General features: G+C 35.5%; 1 protein-coding gene and 1 long non-coding RNA gene across 10 annotated transcripts in view; one reads left to right on the forward strand and one right to left on the reverse strand.

Annotated features, from left to right (window-relative positions):
- The window catches only part of LOC110828739 (uncharacterized), a 573,656-nt gene that overhangs the window by 103,051 nt on the left and 457,667 nt on the right, over positions 1–12,938 (reverse strand). For all 6 annotated transcript variants that reach the window (XR_015537701.1, XR_015537697.1, XR_015537700.1 and 3 more), the window contains one exon: positions 2,307–2,416. This is a non-coding gene — a long non-coding RNA (uncharacterized LOC110828739). The remainder of the gene's footprint in view (positions 1–2,306; positions 2,417–12,938) is intronic.
- LOC110828738 (uncharacterized) overlaps positions 1–12,938 on the forward strand; it is a 104,983-nt gene that overhangs the window by 60,646 nt on the left and 31,399 nt on the right. For all 4 annotated transcript variants that reach the window (XM_022061723.2, XM_022061724.2, XM_022061725.2 and 1 more), the window contains exon 3: positions 8,833–8,956. In XM_022061723.2, the coding sequence (XP_021917415.1) occupies positions 8,833–8,956 (124 nt within the window). The remainder of the gene's footprint in view (positions 1–8,832; positions 8,957–12,938) is intronic.

The following is a 12,938-nucleotide window of genomic DNA, read 5'->3' on the forward strand; positions in this document are numbered from 1 at the left end:
TCCTTTTCTCGGACTGGGACCTGTTCATATACCTTCTTGGCAGGTGATCCAGAAGTGGTTTGCCATTGCCTTCTTCTGTGTGTCAATGGAGTAATTGTTGGGATGCCACAGAGAAACCGGGGAAGCCCCCGGAGGAAAACTCCGTGTTGCCTAGACCACGGCCTTGCCCAACACAAGTTATAAATTCGGGCACCGCCGGGAATCGAACCCGAGACCCCCTATTATTTTGCAATAAGGTTTCAAACACAATAAATTGACACCGGTGTCTCGTTGTAATTGTAATGCTCTTGACGTGTATTGCCTTCAATCTCTACCGGCTCATCCATCACCGGAAATTACGTAATTACAATGTAGCAATGCCACGTGTCACACATGTAATGTATTACAGACACTCAGTCCTACGTGTTAGTGCTACCTGAAATGTAACAGACGCCAGCCAATTAGTCTATCGGTCTTATTACTGGCAACCTACATAAACACGAACCATTCAAAAAAAAATAGTTTGATCGATGCCCGTTCTAATTTTACGTAACAATGAAGAACAAGTAATATTTGCAGTTGTGACGGCGTCACTCACTGCATCCAATCAAATGTAATAAACAGTGACATTTGCCCTAATGAGATCACAATTATTTCAGACCATCTATTCAAACGAGGGCCAGTTTGAGGTGGTGTTCATGTATAAACCAGTTTCAGTTCTCACTACAGGTGTGACAGCTCAAAATAGCAGACCATGGCAGTCCATTTGTTGGAAAATACAAAGCCATGTAATTTTGTCATTATTAATCTGACGCGATGCCTTAACGCCTTGAACAACTCAGTAACTGTTTGTGTGAAAAATCAATATTATTCCACTCACATTTTAAATCTTATTGCCCTTTTAACGACAGGACTGATAATTAAGTTTGTGAGATGAGACCTAATTATTCCGTAAAATAAATAAATGGGAAATAATTCATTAAAAATGTGACAGTCACTAAGCTGGTCAAAAAATTCTCCACATTTATAAAATTCTAAAATTTGTCACCATGTTCCAAAAATTTCCGCCATTAGACAATAACAGACATTCATATCCTATTTCTCTACGATTTTCCCATATAACAAGTCGTTGAAATGTTATTGAGGTTTACCGCCGAGTAATTTGTCACAATTAATTATTAATCCTCCTATGCGTGGCGCATGTCTTATCCATTCCTTTGTTCTCATTTTAATCATCCTAAAACATTTGGCGAAGAATGCAAATTTCGTTCAAGATTTTCCAAATTCACCAGTCATCTGATACGCCATTTATATTGTATCAATGAAGCACATAATTAGAGACAACACTCGATGATAAATTATTATGTTTTGTAGAAAATATGGAAAAAGTAGGCTTTTCCTAAATCGATTAAGCTGGAAACGACAATCAATATTTTGTAACACACAGTTTTCTTTCTTATGATTGTATATAAATATATTAACTTCATTTAATACGAACTATACAGTTTAAAATATAGACGTTATTTGATTGATATTAAACTTGTGATCATTATTAAAACATCTCAGACTCACACTATCGTTGCATATGTATCAAAGACACTACAAAAGATGCAGTAGTAATAAAACATCATCTCACATTATGATTGAAAAAGACAAAAAATTACTGAGTAAAATACAACACTGAAAATAACACGCTATTATTACTCTAAATTAATTACACAGGAAAATTCTTTCACTAACATGAAAAATTCAGTCTTCCCTTTCCAAACACTGTTTTTGTTTGTAAACAGTTACGTGTTACAAAATTTCTAAGTACAGATCTGAAATAAATATAACAGAATTAACGTAAAAAGTTAATTTTTAATCATGCTACCAAAACCTTGGTGACTAGTGAAATCAATGTAATTCCCTTAGAGCGAGAGACCGATGGACCGAGTTTGACACCCAGAAAGTGATACAACTCTGAATATTATCATGTATTTCTCAGACATAACTTGCTCTTGGTTTCATAAAAAAACTTCTATTTTCTATAGTAATCCACTTAAACTCTGACATATTTTCGAAACGTAAATATTGAATATTTCCTTATTTGTTACCACACGAATCATAACTTCAAGAATAGTTTAAAGTATCGACACTGGAGACCCTACTGCGCTTCGAAAGATAGACGAAGATAATGAACTTAAGGCAAGCTGAAGAACGCGATACGCACTGTGTGACGGAACTAACAGTTATCCTTGAAATTAGAAGGGGCGCTCAGAATGTTTACATCAGCTAATCCCTTGGGAATATGTCATCTGAGTTGGAACAAGGTATCTGTGACCTACCTCCTTGATGATGTGTATCTTATGACAAGGGATTCACAAAATGGAGGGCCACTCCTTGTTGGACGTTCGTCACCGCTTATCAAACTTCGTATCATGAAGAGATGATGTAACTGAAAGAGAAGGTAAATAATAAAGACGTCATCATATTTACTCTCCATTTACACCTAACAGGGTGACCAAATTAAAACGAATACGACGGCCATAAATGACATTCGACAAAGTCTTTAAAAAAACACAGCGTTAGGAATTTAAAAAAAATTCTCCAAGATTTACTCGGTAAGTCTAAAATAAAAAAAATAAAAAATAAAAATGTATAAGAAAGGATAATATTAAAATACATAATCATATATGTTAAATAGACAGAATATGAAGATGTTAACTGACTTAGGAGAGAAAAGTAGCTCATATTATTCACATTGAATAATTGGATAACAAATAATTAATTATAAAATACATGGAAGAAAACAGTCGTGGCCTAATTTAAGGTACAATCTCGGAACTTGAAAGGCGAGAATTTGAAAAACCTCAGTAAGACCAAAAAGTCTTATGTTCGAAATCTGAACCCGAGATCTCCCATATAAGTAGAAGGAATGATATTCGCTCGACCCCAACGTTTGGTAGTATGAAATTAACACTTCCCTCGTAAGTCATATTGCGATTCAACAATTTCATTCTCAATAAACACAAAACCTCTCTCTTTCTCCCCAGTCTTAATATTGCTTACGCTACCGTTCAGTAGCCGCGTGTCCGTGCTGACTACCAACCTTTCGAAAGCCAACGAAAATCCCAACAGGATGGGATCTGCAGTAAAACGCTATTATTCGTCCGAATTCTCACGGATAAAAGCGAGTCTACTGGACGACCTTCAATAAGTTTTTATTACATCGTCCGTTTTTGCCAATAGCAGTTCGCATGAACGCACAGTCAGTGGACGGGAGGCCTTAGAAATGGCTGTAAAGTAGGATTTGATATTCTCACGATGGTGAGCTTTATGGATTGTAGCGCCGTGTAGTCTAGTAGAAGCAGTCCAACGTTTCAGATGTCCTCGCCGCCTCCATTATCTGAAACTTTGGCAAATTTCTAGCAGACTACACAGCTGCAACTCAGAAGCCAACCATCCTCCACGTGGTGTGAAAATTTCCAGCATGCAAAATTCTACACTACTTAAGATTTGATTTCAAGATGTCGATGTTGGTCGTGTGGACAATTAGACAGAAAGTTATTCATAAATGTTGACACCAACAATTCAGAAAAACAATACCAGCAATAGAACATTGAACTGGAACAAATTTATTACCTAGAGAATATGGACAACACACGCCTTATTTACTTCAAGAAATTTCTAAGGAACAGACCTACTTATTTGTACGGAAAATTATTAATTAGTGTAAATTATATTGTTATGAATAAATTAAGCTTAATATATACTCATTATATACCGACACGGTTTGGCGAATTGCCACCATTTCCCATAAGCTTTAATGGCTTGGTTTTTAAACTTTTCAATTAAATTCAATTCAATTATTAAAGTGTTTGACAACAGCCAAAAAGGCCAATAACAGCCAAGCACTAACAACAATACAAACATTACAATACAAAAGCAAACAAAAAATGAACTTAATATATAAATGTACAATATTAATTTATTGCAAAATAATTAATAAGTAAATGAGATAAATATTATAACAAACCAGAAATAATTCTTGACAATAAAACCAAATCAAGAATCTAAGAACAAATAAACGAGATGCGGTAGGTGTGAAGCCTCCTGAAATGTCTTAGTATTAATTTCACGATGTACAGCATCTCATTTGAAGGTCAGACATTCGATCTCGTAAAGAGTTACTGAAAAATTATAAAAAACGACTTGATGGCGTGGGTTGAAGTAACACGGCACATATTAGGGCAAATACATCTGTTTATAAGATATTAACATTTATAAAATTTGTAACTAGATTCATGCAGGTATTCATATCAACTATGAATGTTCTTTTTATATACAGCAACAATTCAGTTGAAACATTTTAAAGTCTTTTATTAATAATAAATATTTTAACATAATGCATTATGTTTTAATGGATTCTTGTATCACAGCGGGCTATTTTGAAAATAATAATGAATCGTCCGTTTCCATGATTATTTTTTATTTCTTCACTAGCTGAGCATACTTTCAGCTTTTCAAGAAGCACTCTGCCCTTTGACTTCATTTGTATCATAATCAGTATTAAATGTTATCCTTTAATTATTTTATGGTGTAATATGTATGGTTAAAAAACATGTCTGCCACGACTAAAAACATTCTGCTATAAAGGAACCTTAAAATTTAAATGGCACAAAAACAAAAACAGGGGTTATGTTTCTGACAACGTGTGGTTATTCACGAGAAAGTGAAGATTTAATTTGAATTTCTTGTTTGCAATTAAACTTGAAGCCTGTCGGCAATATCACGGATGCTTGGCACTCGGTTGATGCAGTTTTTGAGCTGACTGTACTAGTGTGACGCAGCATCGCATTAATCAAGGCAGAAGAACGAACACGAGTAATTTTCACGTACACATATAGTAAGGGTGCATCAACTTAATTTAGACAGAACCCACTTTTAATTACATTGCAGCACAATGATTTATTTACAGGGCTTCTCCCTCAGCCTACGAGCAACGCGCTCCGTTATTTAAAACTGTTCAAACGCTTGAGTGCCTTTCTGAGAAGCAGCGTGCTCGATGGCTGCTTGCATCCATTGTCATTGCAGAAATCGTTTCGTCTGATACCACCTCAGTCTGTAGTAAACGCTGACTCAGGCGGAACAGTCAGATATTCTTCTTCCAGTCAAGTCGGGCAGACCTCAAAAGCAGAAGTTCGCTCTACGTTTCTCCGTCTAGAAAACTCACTGTATAATCGTACGTCCCTTGTCAATAAACTAGTCGAAAAACGTTGTAACGAATAAGCATTATATGAGACAGAATTAAATGGTGTATTATTGCATTAGGGCCTGCTTTCTTTCGAAACGAATATACTATCCGCAAAAACCTGACAAAAAGAGTATATTTTTTTCTAAAAAATACAGTAAGCCCATTCACTTGTGTATGATACTTAGAAATATACGTCCAAGTATGTGATAATTTTATTAAGTACAAAGGGCCTTAAAATTTATTAAAATTGCTTATCTTACAGCCTTAAAACGTACATTGTGCACTCGTGCAACTAAAAAGTGTTTTAACCTTGCAACAATATTTCACGTCCTGCCACGAATTCGAGAAATCCTACCTAAAATTATACGAAGGAACTTACCTAAAGTGGATCTTATATGAAAACAGAAACGTAAAGTTTAAATGGCAAGTCAAGAATTAGAGTTCACTGATTTTCTTCGAATTCTGAAGTGTGATTTCAGCGCTATTATTTACGAACGAATAGACGGACAAACATAAAAAAGTATTTAGTGATTTTGGGTGTTTTCCAGACACAAGCAAAAACAAAAAAAAAACACTATTATAAGTATATTCAGTAGTATAAGTTTACGGGATTATATCGAACGAAATGGGAAACCTGTGGTTTAATTGTCAAATATGAGCGCCTGGGAATGAAGTTGATTAATGTAATGTTGGCATGTTTTTGGCAAACATGAAAGAATATAACGTAAGGAAAGACTCATGAGTGGAAATTTATAGCGCAGATGACTGTTTTATTAAGAAGGTGATACGTAAGTTCATTGCCATTATTTAGACTAGAAAGTTCTAGCTCTGGAGAGGAATCTGTAAATCAGATCTGTTTCTGCAGCCATGAATTTTACCGATTACATATCTACTTGCAGTGTTTATTATTACTGTTCCTGCATTTTTATTACGAGCCGGGATAGCTCAGTCAGTATACTGACTAGCTACGGGCTGGACGACCGGGGTTCGATCCCCGACGGGGGCAGAGGGTTTTTCCTCTAGCCTCTGCGTCCAGACCGACTCTGGGGCCCACCCAGCCTCCTCTACAATGGATACCGGGGTCCTTTACCGGGGGTAAAGCCGGCCGGGGCGTGATGCTGACCACTCACCCCATCTAGTGCCGAGGTTAAGAATGAGTAGGAGCTATACCTCCACTCCCCCCAAGCGCCTACATGGCGTATAGTGGGAGAGATTTACTTTATTTTTACATTTTTATTATTTAATTCTTCAGAATTATTCATGATTCAGTCTGGCCATGTATTTGCAAATTGGGAACTTATGAATCTTGTTATAATTATGCGTGTTTCAGATCCTGCATAAACATGCAATTCACAATGTAATTAACTTTGAGGTTGCACTTATTTGCATTATATTAATACATGTAGTTACCAATACATTTTGTATAATCAGAGAAGCGATTTACAATGGAAAACTAAGCATATGATCATATCTCATCCGTTGAATGCTGGACAGAATCATAACACGAAGATTGCAAACAAACAAACCCTTCTAACATAGTATGGAATGGTAAATGTGCTGTGCATATTTTGTTCCAAGAGAAAGGGCGAAGACATTAATTAATTAATTAATTAGGAGTTCCTTAATTTATACTCATTTCCAAATACCTTTACGGTAATATATCAAGAAGAAAATAGCGTAGGACATTTAGCATGACGAATTAATACAAAATTTCAGTATTCACACCTGAAGGGAAGATACCACTTGAAAGATAATGAAGGTTAATATTAAAATAAAACTCCCGTGGCGCGATCGTTTCACTAGGGTAATGAGCTTTCGGGTGCCATAAAAGACAGGGAACATTTGGCGATGTTAGACATTATCAGCTTTTCAAGAAAGTCTCATTTCCATGCAATCAGTTAACGTCCATTTGCTTCTTAACGATCGCTAATTATATACACTTTATACACTTTCTGGAGTATGAAGGACACGTAAGTAGGCTGTCGGACTTTATAGATTCAGAATGCCTAGATCAAAATTTTAAGATACTGGACAATGTTTAAACATGTCTCCGATTGAGATGAGCAAAAAATCACCAACTGTTGGTAGATAAGGATTTGAAAAATAATCTTTTTCTCTGTATTATCCACCCGCATTCGGCTGAAGGCAATGAAAAAAAACAGTCATAAGACTAGACCTCACCCTACGTTTGAAATGGGTCCCATGAAAATAAAAACGTATAGCAGAATAACTACACTAGCCAATTGGATTACAATTCTTTAAAGTACATCATCTGAATTAACATTAAATAATGTTCCATTTTGAGCACAGAATTGTTTATCGGTTTCATATCATTATCATAGCAAACACAATAAAGGAAATGAACTTTGCACTGGAGAAAAGCTGTTTTCTTTGAGGATATAAGTAAATTTACAAATATAATTTAGTTCAGTTAAAGCTCAAATATTAAAGCCTCGATTGTACTCCAATTGGCCTATTGATTTTTCGAATGTGAATATAAATATTTGTCTCTATGAACATTACTTCAGAATGTGAACAACATAACATTCTATATAACTGATTTTAATAAATAGTTGTAACCAACATTGCTACACTGTGGATATAAATCCAATAACTAAAATATTAATAATACTTGACATTAGAATAAAAAACGCAAAACGGGCATGTTCCTGGAACTGACTGAAAAGGAACAGATTAAATTTTATTCATTCCGAGAGATGTTTTACGTAGAAAAAGTCCCAATAATGAAATGAAGTAAAAACACTTGCGTATACTTTGTAATGGTCAACATATATGAGAGTATTTTGTACTCTTAACAAGAAACTGCAAAATACTTTTTGTGACTTTAAAATTATTAGCCCGGCTTCCACAATATAAATCACTATGTAATATTGTTGGCTAGAAAAGTTTAATACATATTCCAGCCAACCGTAATACGTGTTATTAACCGTGCAGTAAAGTAACTTTAGTTTGATACTTCGTCGTTTCAGTCATTTGGTTTAAAATTCAAATGACTTTACTCTTTGTGCACTTTGCCATCTAAAGCCGAAAGTCAACTACATACTATTTAAAATTTCACCTCTTATCTCAAAGAAAATATGGACCTCCATTACAGAGATCATCTGGTTAATCAAAATAATCACCGAAGATGAATTTCTACTGGATTGTGTCGTAATTTAACCCTGACAGCCCTGACAACGGAGGCAGCAAGTAGCTCTGAAACGGCTGTAAACTTCTGCCAGAATACACGGTGAAAAATACTAGGAAGATAATCATCTTCAACATCCTAATCGTCGTATCTCTTGGGTTGTAATTACATGCAGTTTGGTAGAAGTTTGCCAACGTTCCAGACGCAGCAATCTTTGGTAAACTCCTACCAAACTACACGGCGATAAAACAAAGAAAACAGTCATCTTCAAATCGTCACATTCGCCGTCGTGTGAACTTCCAAGTCCTACGAAATAATCTGTGTTAATTATGAAAATTATACGAAAGTTACTTGTTAAACCAGGTGGTGCATCTCCTTATCAATGGAGTTTAAGTGGTTAATCCGTAAAAAAACTAACTGTAGTTTCACTAATAATGCGTAATAAAAGCTTGTGGTTTCTTCTTGGCAGTTCCGGAGACGAGTCTGGATATGACGCAGACGAAACCAAATATCAACTCTGTGAAGATATTGTGCATCGCTCGGGGAGTCTATCCGGAACCCAAGATGGCGCTGCTTTTGGGAAATAAGACTAAGTAAGTCGCCAGAATATAATTATAAAATAGGCATCCCTGGTTTTAGCGTACTAAAACCAGGGATTGTGCCAATCATAATATTTTTGTCTCAATTCAAATTGAATGTTTATAGAATTTTTAAAATACGCTTCACTGAACAGAATATGTGTAAGTTAATTTTCATCTTAAATTGTAATGTCTGTTTGAGTTATAAAATAGAAAACACAAATCTGATTCGCTCAAACTTTGTTGCCGTGGTTTAAGCAGTTGCACGCTAAAGCTTAATACATTTTTAACGCTCAGGTGGTATTAAACCGTACGTTAACACCATTTATTGGTTTATGAAACATTAAATTTCTATATTTCATTTAATTTCATTATTTTCAAGACGGCATATGTGTGTTCGTTCTCATTATTTCAAAGACAATTTATGATTCTTTTTGTAGTTTATTAAACGACGCTTTCAGTACCTTTGACTGACTAACATCAGTTAAGATGATTACTACTGTGAGTAAAGAATTGGAAATGATTGTAAAAGAAGTGATTGTGGCCTTATTTAAGGTACCAACATGCTAATTGTCTAGAGTTGTTTAAAAAACTATGAAAAATCTTACTGACAACAGCCGTTCTCCGGGTTTAGATTTGAAGCCAGTATCATCTAAATATAACAATTATGATTATATGTTTACAGTTTGCTTCCGCGTTGCTTCTCTTAATTAATCTGATGAAATTATCAACCAATATTTTATTCAATAGTTTTAAATATGAGTCAAAACATGTAATTTCAAATCACTACAAATATTAAAAGAGACCTCCGACCCATTTTAATAATTCCATTTCATAAGCAAAACAAAGCAAATGACCGTAAGATTAACCAAAGAACTGAAGCCAATATAGGCCCGATTTCAATAATAGCTAAGTTCGCGAAACTTACGTATTTGTCTTATAAATGCACTCTAACAAAGCAGAGTACTTCAAACGCTGACAGTCGCTTAGTTAGTCAAGAAAGTAATTTCATTTTATGGAATTAGGAGGGAGAGAAAGACACACACACACACACACACACACACACTCTTCCTTTCTCTCTCTCTCTCTCTCTCACTCACTCTGGGGTCCGCAGTGGCCGCGAGGTCTGAGGCGTGGGCCTTGTACCGCTTGGTCACTGGGACCGTGGGTTCGAATCTCACTCAAGCCATGGATGTTTGTGCTGTCCTGTGTACAGGTAGAGGCCTTGCGACGGGCCCATCCCTCGTCCAAGGAGTCCTACAAAATGTCTATAGATGAAGCCAACGAAAAGTTGGGACCCGCAGTGCTCAGGCACTTGAAGAACGGGTCATTCCCAGTATCCCAGGAGACACACTGCCATATTAACAAAAACCCATTATTAATATATCCTCAATCAGACATAACAAGTTCTCATTATAACCTGATTCATTGAAATTCATTTTAATATTGTCTTCCAATCGAAGTTTACATTTTTCCAGTAAATCTTGCAGTTCTGGTTTCCCGCCTAAAATTTATTAATTTGCAATCTCCCCAACTGCGTTATATGCTTCGCTATCTCATTTTCCCTTGTTTCATCTTGATAATAATACGCAGTGAAAAGTACAAAAATGAAACTCTTGAATATTATATATAAATATACATTTATGAACATATTAATATTTATAATAAGACTGGAATTCATTTTATTTACACCTTAATAATATTTGGTGAACATATTTAAATAACTCAAAAATGGCTCTTCTAGAAGAATTAAATATGAAAATAACTTAAAAGTGACGAATTAATAACTCTTAAATATTGTTTGCATCACCTTTAGCTACAACGGATTAAACGCCATATTGATAAAGAAGCTTTTCAGATGTAATCAAATTAGACGAAGTTTGCGTTCGAAATTACCGCAGACTGTTTGTGGGCAAAATTAGTAAATTAATGAATGGTAATTGATTGACATAAATTAATAAATTAACAGTGCGAAATCTATGAAAGCTGTTACGTCACGTTAACATTCAACTAATTTCGTAAATTTTTAAATAGCTTTCCCACATTCACAGTACACGTCATTTCAATCTTCTGGAAAAAAAATTAATAAAAATGAACATGATATGATTTTGAATTTTTGTTTCAGTAACAGACGTTAAGGTAACTTAACAAATGCCAATTAAAATTCGTTACACCGGCTGTACAAATGACACCAATGTAATTAATTAAACAGCCATACAGAACATAAAAATATTGCTTCAAAGAAATGAGTAGATATTTTATCCAAAATATTAATCACGCTAAAGCAAAAGTTTACCGCTACACGGTGAGAGGAAGTGTGACTCCAATTCGTCTTGACCACGGCAGTAGATAAGGTAAGCAATAAGGGTCACACCTCGGCCTTCCTTCAACCCCATCAACCATTCGATAGGAGGTTGGATGTGCCCCAGACCCAGCCTGGTCTCAGAATTAAAATAAAATCCTTTTTCACTGCTGGGGATCGAACCATTTTCAAATACCACTGACTGACCTATTCTGGCCCCTTACTAATATAACTATACTTTGCAACAAGGTAAAACTGTAATAATGGAGGTGAACTAATTCATGTACAACTTTAATATCAATTATTAGTATTATATAATAACACTGTTATAATTACTTGTGACAGATAACTACATATCGTCGAATGAGATGGCAAGACAAAACTTTGTGTGGGTAAGGATTTGGAAGGAAATAGTCGTGGCGTACTGGAAGACACTCCCTGATTATGTTGGAAGTTAAGCTAAAATAGCTATTCACATATATCACAACACAAGTGCCTCCTCACATTTATGGTCACAAAATATCAAACTTTTTTTAGTGTACAAACTAATGCTACATAACAGAAATACGCAAAATTGTTCCTGGTTCATGGAAACGTATGAACAGGTTGGGTGCAATTACACGCATTCTTGATTTCGACTCTAAATGGTTATGAGTGGTTATCTTCAGGTCCTGTCGCTTTACCCTCGAAACAAAAACACTAGTAAACATTCAACTGGAGATTTGGTGGGCCCTAGGGCAGGGTCTAGACGTTATAGCGAAAATAAAAATTATACTCTGCCAGAAATAGGACCCCGGTTGTCCAGTCACTACACTGACTCAGCTCCTGCTATATAATCTATGAAGTTTAAATGAAGTCCTTAAATAATCCATTAACATTGTGCTTAGATTATCTTACAGCCCTCTGTGCTTTATCATCTTCCGCCCCTCCACCAGTTTTAATCCCTTTTATTTTCCACACCGGATACCCACTCTTTCTTTCCACTTCCTTCCGTATCCTTCTAATTCATTATTCATTGTCATCCCCTCATCCGATGCTAAATAGCGGCAGATATTTAATGACAGAATAAAAATTAGTAATGATATATCGAATATTTCAGAGAACAAATTTAGCCTTTTAAGTTTAATTTATAGTTGTATGCCACAATCATCTGCTTGTGGCCATGTCAAACTCCATTAACATTGGATTCTTCTCCCCTCGTTCGTCTGGTAGCCTTTATATTTTTCCCCCACTCATAATAATAGGCATGTCATTCTTGATCAGCTGGCCACAACGCATTTGATTATTCCACTTTTACATGAAACGCGTGAAGAGAACATACAATAGAACATTAATTTTAGTTCACATGTCTCTAGGCGTTTTACATCTCACAAATTACTGAAATGTGTTTATACAGAATGTTCAATGTCGTCATTTATTTACGAAGTCTTACATACTGTCTTTCAAGCCGACCTTTTATTGGACGAAGGGTATTTTTAGCTACCGCAATGTATATTGTGTAATAACCGACTAAAAGCCATTTTCTGCCCTGTATTGGCAGAGGCCTTCAAGGCGGTCAGCCAACTGCTGAAGAAAACTTTTTCCGAATCTTCTCTTAAGAACGCGCTTCAAATTCTCCAAGGACTTTAGAACCACGAGAAAAGAAATTGACAATATTATGAAGATGCAAATTTTAATCTGCTACCCGTAAATTTT

Source organism: Zootermopsis nevadensis, unplaced genomic scaffold (assembly GCF_977971745.1).
Source record: "Zootermopsis nevadensis isolate Lab colony 2312 unplaced genomic scaffold, Znev_1.0 Znev_ptg000029l, whole genome shotgun sequence".
Lineage (NCBI taxonomy): Eukaryota > Metazoa > Arthropoda > Insecta > Blattodea > Termopsidae > Zootermopsis > Zootermopsis nevadensis.